This window comes from Crocodylus porosus, unplaced genomic scaffold (assembly GCF_001723895.1).
Source record: "Crocodylus porosus isolate Cpor-Errol unplaced genomic scaffold, CroPor_comp1, whole genome shotgun sequence".
NCBI lineage: Eukaryota > Metazoa > Chordata > Crocodylia > Crocodylidae > Crocodylus > Crocodylus porosus.
Window position 1 is genome coordinate 27,343,085 of NW_017728918.1, and position 21,452 is coordinate 27,364,536.

Below are 21,452 nucleotides of genomic sequence, written 5' to 3' on the forward strand. Positions count from 1 at the left end.
TTTTGAAGATGGGAACCACGTTGGCCCTCTTCCAGTCCTCCAGTACTTCATCAGCCTTTTACAAATTAGCAGATTACCTTTTGGACTACCTTGGATGGATATAGAAAACTGTGGACCTATCTAGAGAAAGTGTCTGGGGGAGAAGGATATGACGGTATTAAAATTATATAAAAGATGGTTATAAAGAGAACTAGGGGTGTAAATATCATTCACTTATTCACTTAGGCTCCTCTAATTATATCAGTTAAGCAGTTAACCGATAACACAGCAGCTCCAGGGGCCCTTTGGGGGTGGAGGGGGAGGAAGAGGCAATGGCAAGCCCAGCCAGACAACACTGCTGTTTTCCTCTTGGGCTGTGGGTACTTGTCTCCCTGCCCCTCCCCACTTGCTCCTTCCTTCTAACTGCCCTCTGGTTCCTGCTGGAGCACTGTGCAGCTTCCCTTCTCCCCACCCTGCCTTCACTGGCAGGCCCCAAGCTAAACAGTAACCAGTAAGCTAACCAGTTATTACAGGGCTTACCAGTTCAATGATTAACCATTTAACCTTTCACATCCCTAAAGAGAACCTTATGTTCTCCTCTTCAGGCTTTTCTTTTTGTAGAGAAAACAAACCCAGTTCTTTACTTTCATAGGTCTGGCTTTTCTTTTTTTATTTTTATTGCTCTGTTCTTACTTTCTTCCAGCTAGGCTACATGTTAACATGTGGTGCTCTAAACTGAGCATACTTGCTGAGGCATCATCAGTGTCAAGTAGAGTAGAATAATTATCTTCTGTTACTGTATTTCATGGAGAAAGTTGCTTTTATTTTTTCTCCAACAGCATCATAATGTTAATTCGTATTAAATTTATGGGTCACTTCTAATCCTCAGATTCTCTTCTGCAGTACTGCTCCCCAAACAGTCATTCCCCATTTTGGTCCAGTGCATTTCATTTGCCCCCCTCCCCTCTCTCAAGTGGGTGCCTTTTATTTATTTATTTTTTTAACCTCATCTTAATAATTCTGGACCATTTCTTCAGCTTCACAAGAATCATTTTGCATTCTAACTCTGTTCTCTAAAGCGTTTGCAACTTTTGCCACCTTGGTGCTATCTGCTGATTTTATAAGGGCATTCTTGATTCCATCATCCAAGTTTTGAATGAGACTGTTGAACAGAACCAGACCCAAAGCAGGCCCCTGCAAGACAGGTTGATAGGTCTTCCTCATTTAAGACTGAACCATTTATAATCACTCTTTTGAGGACTGCTTTTCTGTTAGCTGTGCTCTTACTCGCTGTGATTTTAAATTAGACCATATTACCTTAGTTTGCTTATAGGAATGTCATGTGAAACAGTGTCAAAACCCATACTCTTTTTTCAATATCCCAGTTACCTTATCAACAAAGAAAATTATAGATTGGTTGGCAGAACACATCCTGCTGTCTTTTTTTTATGTGTTAGGTCCTTACAAATTGCTTAATTTGATGTAGTATCTTTCCAGTTATCGAAGTTGGGCTGACTGGTCTGTAATGTACAGGTTGATTTTTCTTTTTACTTTTTAGAACAATAAATACTATACTTGCTCTTCTGCAATCTTCTGTGATAACCGCTAATGATGCAGAGATTGCACTGCTTTGTTCCTTAACTACTCCAGGGTAAATTTAATCAGGCTCTGCTGATTTGAGTACTCTTAGTTAAATATTCTTTACTCTGCTTTTTCTTCTTGTTGTTTTAATTGTAGGCCCAATTAACTTGGCTGAAGCAGAAAGTCATTGACCTTTCAGCCTTCCATGTGTCATCCTTCATTTTTTTTACCTTTCCTGTTAAATAATAGACATGTACTTTTTAATTTTTTCCCTTTCTTTCCTTCTAATGTAATTTTCTAGAAACTTTTCTGCTAAATCTTGCTAAACAGAACACTTCATGGCTTAGTTTTTCTGATTTGACCTTATGTTTGTACTTCTGCTGAGCAGTACATCCCTCTTTCCTGTTTAATTTTATATGCTATAGAAGAACTGCTCTACCCATATCATTCTTTTACTATGTTTCATATCATTCCTCCAAATCAGGATAACTTACTATTTTATTTTTTAATAGTATTTTTATCTTTTAATAGTATTTTGTTTAGCGACTGCTAGCTTTCTTGTTAATGAGATTGACAGCTTTCTTGAACTTTTTTTTCCCTCCTAGAATTCTTTCCAGTGGGACCATGACTACTAATTTCTCGAGTTCAGATTCTACATTTTTAAGTTAATTGCTGCTGTTCTCGTGCTTGTTTTTTTCCTTCCTTAGAACCATCAATTCTGCTGTTTAATGATCACTTTCAACCAGTTGCCTTCCACCTTCTTCTCATTCAGTTAGAAATGAATCCAAATCATTCCTCCCACAGTTTTAACTTTAGTTTCTGAAATAGAAAATATCTCCAATTCATTCTCAGAACTACTTGGATAGTTTGTGAATTGTATTTATTATGATTATTTTCAATAGACATCTGGATAGTTAAAGCCTGTCTTTATTGCTCACATCCAGTCCTTTGGATACTTCTGTATATTGCCACTATAAACAGTATGCTTGGTAACAAAGATCTTTACACTGAAACCTTGTATCAAAGCTCTTAATAAAAGTCCAGCATTTTTTGTAAATCATAATATAATAGTAATACTATATAGGTCCAAGATTTAAGAGAATTATGTAATGACATAGGGTTAAATTGCTATTATTTCAAGGGTTTAAATATTTATTGGCACTGTTTTGGTTAGCTTCTTTCTCTAATGTCCTTTTTTAATTTTTTTGGTTGCTAGAGTATGTTATGAGCGAGTGACCTTCAGTCCTACAATCCAAACTTTCATCCTTTCAGCCATTTGGCATGGTGTGTATCCAGGATATTATTTATCATTTCTAACAGGAGTGCTGGTGACACTAGCAGCACGAGCCGTAAGTACCAACCACACTTTTAAACTAGTATGTAGTTCTTTTATAGCTAAGTGACTCTGCTGTAGTGCACAAAAGTGTGCTTCAAAGGACAGAGAGAGTGGAAGACAATCTTCACACAAGGAGTTATCTATTTTTTTAGATGTGGCAGAATGGTTAGGAACAGATGGGCAATAAAAATAGAGCTAGGACTCAGTGTGTGTTTTAGAGCACATCTTTCATGTGAAGTTCAGGTTTTTCCTAACTCTTTCTGATGAAATATTTGTTTTGCCACCTAGCTCAGGTGTAAAGTTTATCTTGAAATGTTCACATGTTACTGATGGCCATAAAGCTGTCTTGAGGATTTTGGTGGTCTAAGCTATCAATTTCTGGAGAATTTTAAAGCAAATTTCAATCTGGTACTGTCAAAAAAAAATGTTAACTAAAGCAGTGTTATTTTGTCTCAGCCAGAAAATAGCTTCAATGAATTTTCTTCTCAAATGACTGCCAAGCAGCAGCAGAATAACTTTACAAGCTTTTGACTGGTTTCATTGATGCTATTAAGAGTCTGTAAATCCAGAGAAACAAACCTGTCAAAATACTGTCAGTCTTTCAACATTGCTTTGGAAAACTTTCATTAGAAACAGATGCTGGTATTAGAGTTATCCAAAGGAAGAAAATGACCCCAAATATAGAGGTGGTACTAGGGGAGAGTGTCCCATTAGAACAGTGAGGAAGCTATAAGTGAAGGGAATGATAGTATGTGAAAGCCATGTATACCTTTTGACAGGCAGTCTGAGAGGGAGTTTCAAGATTGATCAGTTAATAATGAAATACATTGTATTTTGATTCCATGCATCTCAAACCACTGTATAAAGATTGTTAAGATCCCTGTTGTAAAGTAATAATCTTTCCTTACAACAGCCCTGAGCCTCTGGAGATGAATATACAAAAAACTCTTTGTAGCCCCTAGGAAGGTTGGGCTCACATCTCAGCTACAGGTTGATGCAAATGGTAGAGTCCTAAATACATGTGCCAGAGTGTGGTACATGAAGGCATTTTGCTTGGCTTGTGTGCCTCGGGGCAGATGGCAAAGGATCCACAAGGGACCTAATCCTTGTTGTGGCAGCACAGCCCAAGCCCCTTCCCTGCTGTCCACCTCAAGGTATGAGTGCACCTGCCACTGGCAACAAGCTGGGCCAGGACTCCCATGGACCCTGGTGCAGTTGCATGCATCCTCCCTGCCACCTGGTGCAAGCATCCCAGGCTCTGTGTGAGCATCTGTACCTTGGGGTGGACAGCAGGGAAGGGGCCAGGGCTTCACTGGCACAACAAGGATCAGGCCCCTTGTGGCTCCCTTACTGTCTGCCCGGGCACACCAACATCTTACAAGTTGAGGTTGCAATGTTTTTGACACTCTACCAAAAAATGTAGCTGACCCCTGATCCAGACTGTTCCCTAACAAAGAATTGGTGCACTCTGTCCTCTTCTCAGCAATGGAGTGGGCTTTCCCATATTACAAATCTTCTGGCTGCCAGCATCTACCCATACCAGGTGCCACATGGCTGCTTGGGAGCTTCACACAGCTTCATTAGCACAGCTGTGCCAGCAGGATGCACAATAATTGTTATTCAACAGCTGTCAGAAAGTATGAATGCATCTACATGGGCTTTCTGGCAGCTTCCTAAAGAAAGCAGAAGCCTTTTGCCTGCACATCTGTTGCTCTGCTGATAGAAAAAGGGACTGCTGTCATGGAGGAGCTGTGAGTATGGTTGCACTCTTTTGGCAGCAGAACTGCGTAGTGGTGACCAGTTAGGGTTCCAGTAAGCTGGGCTTCTTATTAGAATGTTGTCTGGAGGCTCGGGTACTGGGATGCTTCTTACGTATATTTCATATTTACCTCTACTAGCATGTATAGTTCTTTATTTATCAGGATTGAGTTATATACAGAACTATATTATTATTATTATTTATTAATTGACTATCTAGAACAGGCTAAGGTCTATTTTTTCATGGTGTTCATTTGCATTTACCCGTCCTTTTTAGGTTTGCAAAGATAAGGATCTCTGAACTCTACCTTTCCCATCCTGCCATACCTCAGCCTGTATTTGGAACATAATATAAAAATTGTTTTGCTGGGTCAGACCAAAGGTACATCTAGTTTCTGACAGCAGCAAGTAAGAAGTTAGATCAGGGCTGTCCAACTTAAGCAGCTAGGGGCCACATGCCCTGTGGCCACAAGGATCCCCCTCCCCCATTGTGTGGCGGCCCCCCTGCAGCACTCCAGCCACCCTGCATGTATGTTCTATTCCCCCTACCTTGCATCTCCTTTCCACTGCTGCATCACATGGCCCTGGCCTCACCCTGAGTGCTCTGTGACCTGGAGTGGGCACAGAACATAGAAGCCAAAAGAGGGAGGAGGAAGCCCAGAGACTCTGGCTGCTGTTGCAGCTGGTGTGATAGGTGGAGCTGCAGCCAGGTGGGAACCTGGGGGCTGCAACTTAATGTGGCCTATTGACCACCAGTTGGACAGCCCTGCTTTAGATGAAGAGTGTTAGAAACCAAGGAGATGTTGTATGATCCATTCCCTATTTTACTCACCCAGTCACCAGCAGTAGGTTACATCCCTAATTCTGCTGATTTCATTCATTAACCATTTAATGTTTCATAAATAGATCCTTATTAGTGTCACTCACTGATTTAAAATTTGATCCTTCCGTGCTTAAATAATGTAGTTTTCCGCATAAATCTCTGAAACTCAAGACAGTATGGTGGGCATGAATTTAAGAAAAAGCATGTTGAAATGTTACTTTGAACAGAGCTGCCACTTTATGAGACTTAAAAACTTGACTTGTTTAACTCAGAAACAGAAGCTGAGAGGGGATGTGACTGCTTGTCTTGTGTATAGATCAGGGGAGATAAACACCAGGGATCTAGAAGAGTTATTTAAGCTAAAGGACAGTGTTTGCACAAGAGCAGGCAGGAATAAATTTGTCATGAATCATATTGATTTGGAAATAAAGGGCGCCGATACACATGCAGTGAGGCTGCTCCAATGTCCTGTAACTACAGTGCATCAGAGCAGACTCAATTATCTCACTCCAGCATCACATGCATCAGTGTCCCTGTACTGAAAAATGGTGGTGGGGGTTCTTTAACTAAAGCACCCCCACCACCATTTTTCAGTGTGGGGATGTTGATACAAGTAACACTGGGCACTTTAATTCGAGTGGTGCTTGGAGCCACTCTTAATTAAAGTGCCCTCCCCTGGAGCATGTCTATAAATGGCCAAGGTTTCTAAACACCAGAGAAGTGTTCTGGAACGGTCTTCCAATAGGAATAGTGAGGGCAAGCATCTAACCAGAGTTAAATCAGAGCTTGAAAAGTTTATGAAAAGGATTTTATAACATGGGTGCCCACCATAGGAAAATGAGCTTGCTGCTGCAAGAGGTCTCATCCAGTTCTGTGTTTCTAGGGCTTGGCAGCTCTGACAGTAATATGGCATGATAGTTGCATAGCAGTTTTACAACCTTCTTAATCCTTTGAAGTAGGGATGTGTTTAATCTCATTTTGGTAGTGACTAAGATGGAAAGCTATGTGACTTCTCAAAATCATGGAGAAGGTGGTATATAAATACTAGCTAATTGCCTGTCAAAAATGATGGGGGAAGAGGGCTGGGATGGAGTGCTGCCACCTAACACCCCATGCTGCCGCCATTCTGCCTTTTGCAAGGAGAAGGGTGGGGGAATCAAGGCCAGTGCTGCTGGCCTTGGCTTCCTCACTCTGTCCAGTCTTCGGTGCAGCTTCGGAGTCATGGCAGCACTCCCCCATGCTTGGAGCACACTAGCTGTTTCCACCAGCTAGTCAGAGGGCGAATAAAGCATTACAGACGGACAGACTTAGGCTTTTATAATATTAGAACGTAAATCGAGCAGAGAGAGAGTGTATAAAAAATCCAAGAGCAGAATTTTGGCATTTCCCTAAAACAGGCCACATGACACTGAATTGGTCTGGATCTTAGCTGTAAATGGAGAATTCAGCTGGTATGCTCACCAACAGCAATTCTGCAAATACACTTGACCTACAATTTTTGAAAATCTCTAGATTTTATAGATTCTTTAAATTTGAGTGGGAACCAGATTGGTTGACAGCGTTCTTTGTAATTGTGTTTAAATTTCATTACTACTAAATATGCCAATGGTAGCATTTTGGGTAGGGCAGAATTTCTGAATGGTTTTCAGAGGCAGCCCTAGAATTGAATATAGTGATCCTATTTAACTTCTTGAAGACATAGAAAATTCTGACAAGGTCCATACCACTAAAAGCATATACCCAAACTGGGAAGGAAAATTCTGACTGCTGCTACTCTCTGGATCACGAAAGAATACAAAAGGACTCTTTTATGTTAAAGTGTAAACCCTGAATTGAGCACAAAATTCTTGTCTCGGTTTCAAATTATTATTTCCTAATATCTCAATTTCTCCTCTCACCTTCGCCCCAATGACGCAGTCCTTGATTACATGACTACTAATGCAGGACACAGCCCATTGCTCCTAGCAGTTGTTACAGACTCAGGAGCACATCTATTTCATCTGTAGCCTTATGTAAAGATATGAGAACTTGCAAATGCACTTGACTTTATCCTTTGAGGCAGACATAGTCTGTTGATGAGATCAGCACAAACTACTAACTATATACAGATTTAAAGTTTGGTTGAAAGGAATTGGGTCAGTAAGGCTACTGCTGATACCAGAGCTGCTTTCAAGCTCCCTAAAAAATCTTTCCTCAAATTGAAGATCAAAGAGAAGCTGATAACTGCCAAAACTGCCTGTCAAGAAACAAGTTTATTGAACAAAAGACAAAAACAGTTCATTAGAGGGAACCAGGCATCTTGCTTTCCACTGTAAATAGAATAATCCTATATACCAATAATCTTCATCTCTGCGCTCCACTTGATTTTAATAACCAATTGGGATGTATTTGTATCTCACTTTCTATAAGTCATAAGTCTTCAAGTTTGTCAATAATAGACATGTAACTAGCAATTTTAGGTGCCTTGGATAGAGATGCTGTCAGGCAGCTTCCCCCCCACTGCCACCTACCTATTTCCATTAGTTTAAAAAAATCACTTGTACCTTAATATATATCTGCCCACAGTCTGTATTTAATTTACCTTTTATTTATTCCTCCCATCACTTCCCTAACACAGTCATCTGAAGGCACATCCTCTCTACCCTCCCACTCCCACTATAGCTGTTTCATCAGAGTATTTCTTGTTTTCATGAATCTTTAAATATACCTGTTCCAGGTCAGCAGTGTTGCTGCAGGCAGAGGCAGAGGGACAGGGTGGAGTCTGGCAGGGTGGTGGAGTGGCATGGCAGCAGGCACAGCAGCTGCTGTGGAGGAGCAAGGCAAGCAGCCTGGAGCAGGCACTACCACACCCAGAAAGGACAGTTCCCGGGTTGCTTGGGGAAATATCTGTTCTCTCCAGGAAGGTTTACTTCACAGTATTTTACTGTGCAGTTGGCCTTTTATAGCATTAATTGCATGTGTAGACATAATTTCATAGTTGGTAGGGTCAGAAGGGACTTGAGCAGATCATCAAGTCTGACCCCCTGCTATGGGCAGGAAAGAGTACTGGGGTCAAATGACCCCGGCAAGGTGTTCATCCAGCCTCCTTTTAAGGACCCCCAGGGTAGAAGCCAGCACCACTTCTCTTGGAAGTTTGTTCCAGAGCCTAGCCACCCTGACAGTGAAGTAGCACCTCTTGATGTTTAGCTTGAATCTACCCTCTGCCAGCTTGTGACCGTTATATGCTCAGTAATGGCTTGTTTCATCAAGTACAATCCAACCATCTTCCAGACAACCCAATCCAAACCTGGTAGATCTCATCTTCAGTAGATAAGTGAGCAAAAGTCTTTATCTAACTAGAGAGAGGCAGCATCTAATTAAGTGAGCTTAGGTTCACAAAGCTTCTGCTACATTAATCTATAAAGTGCAAATCTGCCCTCCTTTTTTGATGGTTTGAGTAGCACTGATCCTGGGAGGGAGTTGGAGTAGAGGACCTCTGGAGGTTCCTTCCATCCCTACTCCTTAATTATTCTATGATTAATCAACCAGATTGTTTGAGTGGTGAACAGCCAGGTTAGTTTTGTTGACTGGAATTTTGTGGACATTATAAGGGAGGAGAGAGAAATCCTGCCATTCCTCATACTTGTGGTAAAAAACTTTTAAAAGAGTGCAATATGGAGAATTTTCAAAGTTGTATGCAATTTATGGCCTCTCAAATTTCCAGATTTTTTCTCCAACTTGTGTATTGAACCAGAAGCTTCCGGGATCTCTTCCTGTGGGTTGTCCAGAGTAGCCAGGAAACCTTAAAAGTCAGTCAGCTCACAAGTCTGGATGATTCTAAGAGAATGCTAGTTAATAGCTTTTAGGTATGATTGTAACTTCTCTTTGCAGTACTTAATGCATATTTATTTGCCATTCTAAATGTATTAGTAATACAACATCTAGCAAGGCCTTATTAAAAATTTGAGTAACCTTGGCTGTGATCTAGTAGGTTAAAATTAATTTGTTTGCAGAATACTTCAGTAAGTTATTAATAAATAGCATCTGTTTAAAGTTGCCCACAAGCATGAAAAGTACAAGCAGATTTTCCAAGCAGCTATTTATATAAATTGTTTCACCTAGTGCAGTGATTCTTAACCAGGGTGCTGTGAGTTATTTGAAGGGTGCTGCAAGGTATAAGCAGAAAAGTTAATTCCTTGCCTGACTGCCCAACTCCTCTGCAAGGAGATAAGCACAGTAATAAGCTAGTTTTTTTAACTGGGGTGCCAGTCAATTGATGAAAGTTATGGAAAGGTGCTTTGAGTCTCAAAGTTGAGAACCATTGTCCTAGTGGGATTGATTTGAGGAAGGATTAAATGAATAGCATATCTGTAACTTGGCTAAGTAACTGCTGATGAATCAAATAATATAATGCAGGTATTTGGAATGTTAAGAAAGGGAAACCTAAATATTGGACTAATCTAACAAAATCTGTAACACTAGAAAAGTCATCTTCCAAAGCTCTAGATGCACTGTACAGGGCAGATTTGCCTTGGTGGGTTATAAAGTAAGTGATTTACATTCATGCTTGATATCTAACTTATGATACTATATCTTTAAATAAAATGTGTACAACTACCCAGGCTGGGTTTATTCGTATTGCAGTGGTGCCTTCAAGCTCCAGAGATCAAGACTTCACTGTGTTCTTGCTAAACAGAGTACATATAATGACAAGCCACACAAAGCTGCTTTCCCCCTAATGAAACCGCATGCATTTCTTGCAAGAAAATGAGGCCTGGAGGGGGGACAAAGTTACAGCAAGCTGATTGTTTGATATGTCACAAATTCAGAACACTTAAACTATCTAGTTATTGACATATTAGAACATAGGAACATAAAAATATAAGAAGTGTCATCCTGGATCAGATCAATGGTCCATCTAGCCCAGTAGTCTGTCTCCAACAGTGGCATGAGTGGATCATTTAGAGGAAGAGCATTGAACTGGATATATCTAGAGTTCATTCTCCTCCCCGGCATTCACTATTATTGGTTTAGAGATGTCAGAGATATCATCAGGCTTTCTTTTTAATAGCTATTGTTAGATCTGTCATCCATGAGTTGGTTTAGTCCCTTTTTGAACCTAGCTATACAATCTGCCTCTATCCTCTTGTGGTAATGACTTCCATAAATTAACTAGTAGCTGCATAAAAAAGTACTTTCTCATATTAGTTTTAAACCTGTCTCATATTAATGTCAGTGAGTGCCCTCTAGTTCTAGTTTTCTGTGTCTTGGTGAATAACAGTTCCCTGTTCAGTTGATGTACTCCTTCATGATTTTATTGGATCTTTATCATATCCCACCTTAGCCACCTTTCTAAACTTGAGTCTTAGCCTTGTTAGTCTCTTTTGGTATGGCATCTGTTCCAGTCCCGTAATCATTTTTGGTTGCTGTTCTCTTTACTTTTTCCAATTCTACTACATCCTTTTTGAGATGTGGATACCAGAATTGCACGTAGTAGCGAAGATGTGGGCTTGTCATGGATTTGTATATTGGCATAATGTTTCCTGTTGCTTTCAATTCACTTCTTAATAAGGCCCAACATTTCATTGTCTGTTTTTTGCCTGCTGCTGCATATTGAGCTGATGTTTTTAGAGAACTACCTACGATGACTCAAAGGCAAGGTCTGAGTTGTAATAGCCAGTTTAGAACCCAGCATTGCATGTATGTAGTTGAGGTGTGCATTACCTTGTATTTATTGACATTGAAGCTCATCTGCCATTATCACTTAGCTTGGTGAGAAATTTCTACAGCTTCTTTGCTAGAATTGAGGGTTGGAGGAGTTGTTTAAAGAATGGTGGTATAGAGGCCTGCTAGAGTTTTAAAAGAACCTTGTATTGTGCAAAAAAGAGCTATATCATCGGAAACACAAAGGCGCTTGAAGAGAAATTGGACAAATGAGCAAGGGAGCCTGAGATTACTGGCACAGCCCAGATACAAGCTAATAACTTTACACTATTCAGGTAGCAAGGCTAAAACTCAGGGACATTACAGGTTAAAAATAGTGTGTGTTTGCTGAGGAGAAGAGGGAAACTGCAGAAATAATTGCAGTAGCTTCAGCAAATTATGTGGAAAATTAAAGTGGATCACAAACTGAACATGCATCAACAATGTAAAATTGCAGAAAAAAACTAATACCGTTTTGGGATGTATTTAATAAGGAGTATTGTGTAAGTTGCAGGAATTGATTCTTCCCTCCTCCCTAATATTGAGGCCTTAGCTGGGATGCAGAAAAAGTAGAGAGAGACCCCAAAGGAAAGCAACAAAAATGGTTAGAAGTTTTGAAAACATGACATGAGGAAGGGTTGAAATAATTAGGAATATTTCTTGTAGACAAGAAGACTGAGGGGAAAATTTGATAAGTTTTCAATGCAGAAACATTTTTAAGACAAGGATCATGCTCAGTTGTTTTGGGGGAGGATAGGTCAAGAAGTAATGGGCTTAGATTGACACAAGGGAGATTTAAATTAGGGAATTCAACACTGGACCAGATCACCTAGACAGACTATAAGGATCTCTGTTATTAGAAGGTTTTAAGTGCTGGTTAGGCCAGTGATTCTCAGTCAGGGTGCCATGTGAGAGGAGGAGATAAGCAGGTGCCAGGAGATGAGCACAGGCTCAGGGTTGTCCCTGCCTGGCTGCTGCCCCACCCTTCTGCAAGGAGGTAAGCACTGTAATAAATGCATGAGTGTTTTAAATGGGGTGTTGCTCAATTCACAAAAGTTATGGAGGGGCATCTCAAGTCAAATGGGTGCCTCAAATCTAAAAAGTTTGAGAACCACTAAGTTAGACACAGATTTATCTGGGACATTTTTTAAAAGGATACACCAACCTTTAGCAGGAGTTGGATTAGATGACCGTTAGGGGTGTCTTTTAGCACTGTTCTTCTATTTTGTTTTCATATTATTCATAAATCTGTGTATGGGAAGTTAGTTGACATTTATTGTAAAACAAAACTGTTGGGAAGAATAAACATGATATTATGCTGAAGGCTAGTGTACAGAAACCAACTGTGCCTATAGCCAGCGAATCCTTGATTAGGTTAAGAGGGACTGTAAAACAGCGGCACATTTAAAGCATACTTTGACTATGGATCCTTGATCTGTGGATTGCCATTGAATCTGCCTTGCAGTGTCTCTCTCATCTTAAAGTATGTGAAATAGTCCCCCATCATCTGTCCTTGTCAGCAAAATGAGAACAGAAGAGGTTGGTGATAAACTAAGCTTGAAATCGTTTTTGGTAGTAGAACGAAAACTCTCGCTCAGTAAAAGTGTTTGGTTTCTAATGTGTCTTTTACCCACTTTTTTTTTTAAAGGTGAGAAACAACATTAGACACTACTTCATTGACTTCTCCCTTGTTAAACTGTTCTACGATATCATAACATGGATGGCAACTCAATTAGCAATAAGTTACACAGTTGTGCCATTTGTGTTGCTTTCTGTAAAACCGTCTTTCACATTTTATAGGTAAGTACATTTTAATTTTGTTTTTCTTAAATCCCTGTAACTGGAAACTAGTTGGATTATTCTCTGTGCCAAGACATCTCCTTTGAATGGTGAATAAAAGTGTAACATTTGGGTCATTGCCTTACCTCCTGAGCAATTTGTCATCCACAGCTTGGAAAAGCAAAACAGAACAAGTGACAGCTCCATAGCACCGCTTGAACGCCACAGGAGTAGGTGTTTATTGTATAAAGTGACTGTCACAAATTATCAGTCAAGAGAAGATAAATAAATATGTTCTCCTTTAAAAGAGAGCATAGCTAAAATGGCCTGATGATTGATTGATTTTAAAATGCATTCAGATTCTCATTACTGGGAAACAAGATGCACATAGGCATGTGCAAACCCTCTTAAGAACAGACAAGGTTCATATTAGTGTTGTGTGGTTCCTGATTCGATTTGGCCCAATTCAGATCGGAGGACCCTTGAATCTCTCCTAATTGAATCGGAACCCTCTGAATCGTTTCAGAGAAATTCAGAAAGATTTGGCCATAGACACAGCTTTAAATGTTTTTTTCTGCATACCTGTAGGTAGTAGGTGGTTCATGAACGCTGCGATGCTGGGGTGGATGAAGTGTCCCACAGAAGGGTGGGGGGTTCCTCAGCACACTTGGCAGCAGACCTGGAAGTGGACCAGAAGCACTTCCAGGTCCGCAGGGGAGCACACAGGGGGTCCCCCTGCACCCTCCTGGCTTAGCAACTGGTGCTTCCTTGGTCTGGGAGGGCACTGGGCCCCCCCTGCAGCCGATTGCTGTGTCTAGACCAGAAGCTGTGTCTGTGTCCAAATCACTGATTCTCTGAATCGGCATCGAATCTGTAGAGTCGGAGTCAGCTGAATCGAATAGGGGACAGTGATCCGAATCAACAAATCGAATCGCTGCCCCGATTTCAGGCCAAGTCCAAATCCAAATTGAATAGGGCCTGCTTTGCACACCCCCTAGTTCATATGTATTGTAGCACAGGGTTTCACCCAACTTGACTGGGGGTCTTTTTCACAGGGGCTGCCACTCTTCTGGTAGTTCTCTTTCTTGCTGTTGGCATCTCCAGTATTTTCCATTTAGGCCTGGCCTTATGTTCTTTTAATTGCGTTTAAATTTAAGCAACTTTACCATCAGAGAACATAGTTCATCTTCCTTTTTTCAAGTAGTTAAGCTCCCTCCAGCGAACTAGTCTGTATCAGTTTGCTCCATATTGATTCTTTAGCAAATGCGTTAGCTAGACATACTTCTCTCTGGAAAATTTACATTTCTTCTGGTACTTTTTTCCTGCACATCCTTATAGTAAGTGTGTATGGGCCTCCACCACTCAAGTTTGGAAAACTTCGCTTTAGCTGTACCTACCTCTACAGCAAACCGTAGTTGCAAGCTCTGCATTGAGGGCATAAAAGGCAGCAGCTTGCTTCCTGCTCTTTGATTCCACTTGGCTTGAGACCAGTTTTTATTTCAGCATATGTGGCTTGCAGACCCTTTGAAGTCCTTTTGAAATCTGCTAATTTGCTAATAAAAAAGCGGTAATTTTTTTTTGCTCTTCTTCGCCTTTTGGGGTCTATCACATGTATGGCCTTGGATTCCCCCCATACCTTTCATCTGCACCACTCCATGGCACTGCCATTTTAGGGACCATCTTCCCATTCCTAGCTCCTGGTTAAGTCATTGGGTTCCACTTTTGATCCCTGGACAAGGCAGCTACCCTGGGAGGCTGTACACAGTTGCCCCAGCTGGACCCAAGTAGGGATCCTGGTGCCCCTCTCAGCCAGTAAAGAGCTATATAAGTAAGGTTGGCCTGATGCACCCCAGCTGGCCAAGCCATATAGGATGTTTATCTAGCTCCTAACTTTACATACCAGCCAGCTTCACTGTGTCCTTTATGACTCCAGGTAACTTGGTGGTTCCCTGGAACTGATATGTTTGCTTCTGGCAGATCTGTCATTAGTATTGCATTCAACTCCACCAGTACTTCACTGGCCTTGTCCTTTTTGTTTTATCTTCAGCATGTGATATATGCAGCACCACTTGTGCTTGTTGGCTCAGTAGAGTCCTTGTTACGGTATGGAGCACAGAACTGAATCACAGGTCTTACTGCAGGAGTAGGCAAAATTGTAGCCCATGGGCTGGACCCAGCCTGCTAAAGGATTTTGTCGAGTCTGCAGCAGGTCCCTCAGTTGCACCCAGCCCAGGCATGGGGATCTGCGGGGCTGGGGCAACTCAGTGACCAGACTCCATTTCCTGGTAGCCCTGGCAGCAACAGCTCCTTCTGGCTGCCATAGCTGCTGGACCCAGCCCTGCTGCCTAGACACTCCAGCCTATCCACCCCACACCTACCACTGGGGGTGGGACCCCCATGGGCAAGGCATGCTTGGCTGGGTGACTAGGATGGGGCCATGGGCAGGTGGGGGGCAGTGTCCAGGTGTGAGATGGAGGTCAGGGCTGGGGAGACCCTGGGCTCTTGCGGTGCTGACAGTGTGGGGCCAGGACAGAGCCATGATCCACTGCATACATGTCCCTGTGACAGGTGCCAGTTTCATGGGCAGGGACATGCAGGGAACTGATCACAGCTCGCCCCCAGCCTTGTGCTGTCACTGCACCAAGATCCTGGACCTGGTCCCCGTCCTAGCCCCGGATGTAGCTCCCAGCTGTGTGCCCTGGCCACACGGTTCCCAGCCAGTATCCGTGGAGACCCTGATATTGCAGGGCAGTGACAGTGTAGGGCTGGGGTTGGGACATGTGGGAAGCAGATTGTGGATCTGCACTGGCCCTGCATTGTCACCATCCCACAATCCCAGGGTCTCCATGTTTCCATCCTGGAGACCAGCTGTGGGCTGCATGGCCAGGGTCCCGTAGCAGGGGCTTGCAGGCATGGATTATGGCTCCTGCCCCAAGTCTCAGCCCTGCGGTTCCACGACCCCAGCCCATGATCCTGACCTTGCTTGCCTGCTCTGCTCCTGAACACCACTCACATTGGCCCGTGGCCCCATCCCACATAAGGGGTTTTGGTGAGCTGTTGCATGGGGCGGGGGGAGGATTGGTACTGACTCATCCCACAACAGCTCAGCAAAACTCCCTATGTGGCCTGCAGGCCCAAATAATTGCCCACCCCTGTCTTACTGGTTAGTCCTAAAGGTCTGGCCTGGGCCTGAAACCTTACCCCTCATGGCTTCCGCTTTGTGCTTGTATGTTCCTCTGTGATCTTTCTGATGTAGCCATTCTGATTGTGGCACCTTCAGCCCATACCTAATGTTCATGATAGGTCATATTGCTCATGTCTTGCTCCTGTACCTCAGCCTCCCTGATTCCTCCAAATCAATCATTGCTGATGCTGGCTAGTAAAAGAAGGTATGGGAAATATGAACTATTCTCTATACTCCGAGCATGGGTATAAGGAGAATTAAAGCTAGGGTATACTATATAGGCATTGCTAAGGCAAATAGCCTCAGAGCTTGAGTGTTTGTAATGCATATGCACACACAATGAGGATGTGCACGTGGACAACATCTCTCTAAGAACTCTAGTTGCTTCTGCATCTAAATAACTTGTATTCCTGGCATGGAACAAGTCCTTACTTACCTTGATTTGGCCTGAAGGCAACTTTTTCACCTTCTTTATAGATTTCATACATTACATATAAGAGTATACTACCTCTGTGGAAACTTTAGGACCGCTACCGAGAATCAAGCCACTCCCACTTTTCAAAGGCACAATAGGTATCCTCACTGAGCATCCCCACAACATCTTCCTAATACAGGGGTTCTCAAACTGTGGGTTGTGACCCTTTGGGGGGGTCACAAGCAACTTAAAAGGGACTCTGTGCTGCAGATTTCAGTGGTGGGTCTTTTCACCAAATTCCTGGCTCCTCTAAGAGCAATTCTGGATCAGATGACAGCTCCACAGGCTGACTCCAGCTCACAGGCCAAATGTTTGACACCCTGGCTTTAGTTATTCTGTGTGGTGTATTGAGCCCTACCTGTGCCCTCAGTGCTGCACACAGACCCTTAATATGGCTTTATCTAGAATGCAAAAATGATTATGTAGGGTCTTTTGTTATCATTATTCACTCCCTTTTTCTCTTCTCATTGCTCAATTTTTTCTTTTTCTTTTGGTTTTAGGCATCTAATGTTTCTTTTTTTTTTTTTTTTTTAAATGAAGTATAGCATAAGGGTTATACTGTTAAGTAAGCCAAAATGTGTTAGACTTCTCAGACACCCAGTGGCAATGTGATTTGCAAAGCTGTGTATGTACATTGCAGTCTGTACTGAGAGATGTCACACTGAAGTTTTTCTTGGTAAATGTACTTTTACCCTGGAGCTTGTTATTTTTCAGTAGTGTCATATTTAACAATAAATATAATGAGGAAAGATTTTACTTTTTCTCTCTCTTTCCCCCTAGCTCCTGGTATTTTTGTCTTCACGTTGTCTGCATTTTAGTGTTGTTGCTATTTCCAATGAAAAGAACTCAAAAAGGAAGAAAAGAGCAAGAAAGTGTGCAACCCTCATGTTCCAAAAAACTAAAGCAGGAAGAAAATGCTTTCCAACAGAACAGTTATTCCACAACAACTAATAGTTTCAATCAGAAGCAAGAAGTAACCCGCAGATATCCATCACAGAAACAATGATTGAGGAATGCTATGATGAATATATTTTGTATGTTTTCAAAATCCATTTTTAGCACCTTTTAACAGGGTTTGTATTTGTTTGCAAAGATGTTTAGTAAGAAAAGAATGCATTTCCTAGGAATATCACATACAATGGTAAGACTAGAAGCAAAGCAAATTAATCCCTCCCATGTCATGTCCCTGTGGGTCATGCCTTGTATATGAAATATTACCATTATTTCAATGGGCACTCAGGACTTACAGCGTATGTCCATAGGGTCATATGTGTGCCCCTTTGCTGAATGTACGTTGAGCATCCCAAGGCACTGATGAGGTAGAAAAGAATGATTAATCTAGATTAACATATGGAAAGAAAATTTTCCAAATGAATGACTTGCCTTAAACCCTCTATTTACTGAAATATTGTTTTTAAGTGGTATTTTCATATTTAATATTATGTGAAAATCATATGTCAGAAGGATGTTGGATGATATCAAAAAGAACAGGAACATGACATTGGAAATCATGGAAAGGTTCTGTATCTTTAAAAAGCATTGCAATAAACATCTCAGTATTTGGAGGGTTTCCTTAAAGTATCTGAAATTTATAGTACATTGCAGAACTGTAAACATTACTGATGCCAAATTAGGTTAGTTTGAGAGAGAGTCTAATTGTAAAGAGCCCTTCTGAAAAGAATTTTTAAAACTAAAGATTTACCTTTTCAGAGTGGATAACTATTCTGGATTCCTTTTATTTTTAAAGTGAAGTTTCTAGTTAGAGACAAAATGGCAGCCATAGTAGGACACAGATGAAGACACTGTGTAAATACCAGGCTTTGGGTACAAGTTCTTATTACCCTTAGGTACAAGAATGTCTTATTTTATTTAAGTATTTTACAAATATTTACTTTGAATATCTTAAGAGGAGTAAGAAGAAATCATTCAGAAGTTTATCAGACAAAATGGTTAGTTGAAAGCACTTACAGAATCAAAAATAGCCAGATTACCGTGAAGTTATAGCTCTAGTCCATAGAAAGATTAAACTGCAATGTTAATGAGAGAAAGAGCACTTCACCTTAGAAATATCCTGCAGCCTAAAAAGTCTGTGGGCTTTAAGATTTTTTTTTTTTTTTAAAGTAGAATGTCAGAAAAAGAATTCTCACACATTTTTAGGTAAATTGTGAGAAACTAATGTTTAGGAATATGAATCTGACAATTCATTTTGATATTCAATCATGGGAATTATCCTGCAATTATATCTATTAAAGACCATTTATTGTGATAATGGTCCCTGCTGGAGAAATGTCCTAAAGGGCTACATTTTATTTGATTATATTCTATATTTTCATATGATTTTTAGTAAATGAAAAAACTGTTTATTCACATATATTGTTTTAACTTTAAAATGTATACACAAGATGCCAGGAAAAAGTAATGAAACTTTACACACAAGATGAATGATTTATACATTTCTTGTTTTGGTTTTTTCCTTTGCGGTAAAGATGGTCCCTCCATCACCCTACCTCCCCACCAAGGAAATCTCCAATAATGAAGAGCATACTGTGACTCTTCATTTAAATAGCTCTATTCACGAGATTATATAAGCAAATGTGTTTTTGCCAGAATGCCAGTGCAATACAATCTTCTCCTTTTTAGTAAGCTGGAATTCTTGTTTTGTTATGGATGCCAATAGATGTGATAAGGTTTAAAGAGGCTTTTGGCTTTAGTTATTAATTGCAATAACAGTTGACTTGCTATAGAATGGGGGGGTCAAAGACATGGCCTGCAGGTTGGATCTGGTCCATGGTTCTGCCTGTGCCTGGGGTGTGTGCTGCATGTGTCACCTCTGCTGGACTGGCCCTGCATGCTGGATTTGGCACCGATTTAGATCAGGCCCACAGACTATGAGCCTGGGTTAGAGCTAGCATGCAGGGCCAGTCTGACACAGACACGACATGTAGCATGTGGCCTGGAGTGACCCTGCATGTTGTCCTCAGCTAGGACTGGCATGTGCTGCACATAGCATGTGGGGGCTTGAGTTGGTATGCTGCGTGCAGGATCCAGGGCTGGTATGGATTGGGCTCAACGTGGGCCCTGCCTGCTGGATATAGTGCACAGGGCTGGCCCTTTGCACTCTGGACTGGCCCCATGCACTGTGTAGTATGTGTTCTGGATTGTTCCCATGTGTCATGTATGTGTTGCATGGGGCTAGAGCCAATGGTTTAGTGTGCACGCTGCATATGGCATGCTGTATCTGGCTCCAGCATGTGTGGACTGCCTGTGGTCTCAATCCAGCCTGCAGACCTGTGTGCAGCGTACCAACTCTAACCCCCGTGCACCATGTACAGCGTATGCCAGCCCCAGCCCAGTGTGAGGCTGGGTGAGTTTGACACCCTTGCTATAAAAGAACAAACACACTCTCAGAATTGAGCGGTTTGGTCATGTCAATACAACCTGGATTGGTCCTGGAATTTGAGGGGAACTGGGAGAGAGTCTTATGCCAAAACATGGATAAGAGGGAGCATAGGCAGCTAAAGCAGTAAGGTAAATATACCAGTGAGCACTAGCAGAGAGATTGCTGGTTTTAAAGTTAGACAGGACTGCCTGTTCCTGCATTTACTGTGCTGGTATTTTTTGTAATTTTAGAAATCCTCAACCTTTTGCCATTGCTGCATAAAACAGAAAGGACTGTAAATCTCCTTAGTTTTGGATAAAATGTCTGCTGAAATAGTGCTCTAGAATTTTATCACTTAATGATATGCCAATTTATGAATAAGAAAATAGGGCCAAATTTTGCTCTCAGTGCAAATGAATACCTCCTGGGACCGCAGCGGGAGTTGTTTGCTTGTCTCACTGCTTGTGGCAGTATTAGGCTCTCATGATTAGATTATGTTTTTCTTTGTCTTGTGTTACTTGTCTGCTTTGCTGTATCAAATGAAACATCGTGCAGTAAATCCAGTTCATGAATTTAACTAAAAATCCAAGAGGAGCCCTTGGTAAAGTTAATAATTTAAAAAATGTCTTCATATAACAATATTTAAATGTAATGTTTTCATTTAAAGGGATATCACTTCAATCATCTTGGTGACTATTTTACAGGGAGTTGTATTTTAATCTCTAAGAAGGACTAAGCTTGAAATTTATTTGGATGCTCAAAGTAACCTGTTTTTAAGTACAGTACTTGGTCTCCTTTGACTGACAGTTCACATATCCCTTAGGTAAAGGACATGTGAGTGTTTTGCATATTGTAGACAGTTGTTCTGGGTACTTGATAAGGAACTAATGCTAGTTTTCAGTGTAGTCCCCCATGGAGTAACTATTCAATATTGTTTTTAATGTTTTATGCTCATACATTCATTGCAGCAAATTTATATATAAAATTCATCTGAATGATACCTACTTAATATTGCTGTGGTAAAGGCATTGTCAGTTTTACAGTTTTATGTTCATTTTATTCACCTATAGACATTTTCTGCTGATGCTCACCATATAGATTTTCAGTTTGTGCCACTTTTAAAAAGAACACTATTCTATGAAGACATGCTATTAAAGGACTACACCAGGGTAGGCAAAATATAGCCCTCAGGCTGCATCCAGCCCACTAAGCCATTCTGTCTGGCCCATGGGTCCCCTAGAAATTTTTTTTTTAAATTCATACTTATTTGCCTCTGGCTCCAGTCAAAAGTGACAGGAGCCAGGGGCAGAAGGACCCAGGGGAAGCCAGAGCAGGCCCACCCTGCCCCACCCCCCACAGCCAGAGGGACCATGATGCTGTTCCCACCTGTGCTGGAGCAGGAACCTTGGGTAAGAGGGGGCAGGGGGGCACACTGGTCCTTGCCTGGCCACAGGGCTGGGGCAGGGGGCTGGGAGC

The 21,452-nt window shown here is 41.5% G+C and overlaps 1 protein-coding gene across 1 annotated transcript in view; it reads left to right on the forward strand.

The window, feature by feature from the left end:
- MBOAT2 (membrane bound O-acyltransferase domain containing 2) overlaps positions 1–19,031 on the forward strand; it is a 204,382-nt gene extending 185,351 nt beyond the window's left edge. The window contains exons 11-13 of the mRNA XM_019537423.1: positions 2,777–2,909; positions 12,808–12,959; positions 17,378–19,031. Coding sequence (XP_019392968.1) covers positions 2,777–2,909; positions 12,808–12,959; positions 17,378–17,603 — 511 coding nt within the window. The 3' untranslated portion in view covers positions 17,604–19,031. The remainder of the gene's footprint in view (positions 1–2,776; positions 2,910–12,807; positions 12,960–17,377) is intronic.
- Positions 19,032–21,452: the final 2,421 nt, after the last annotated feature.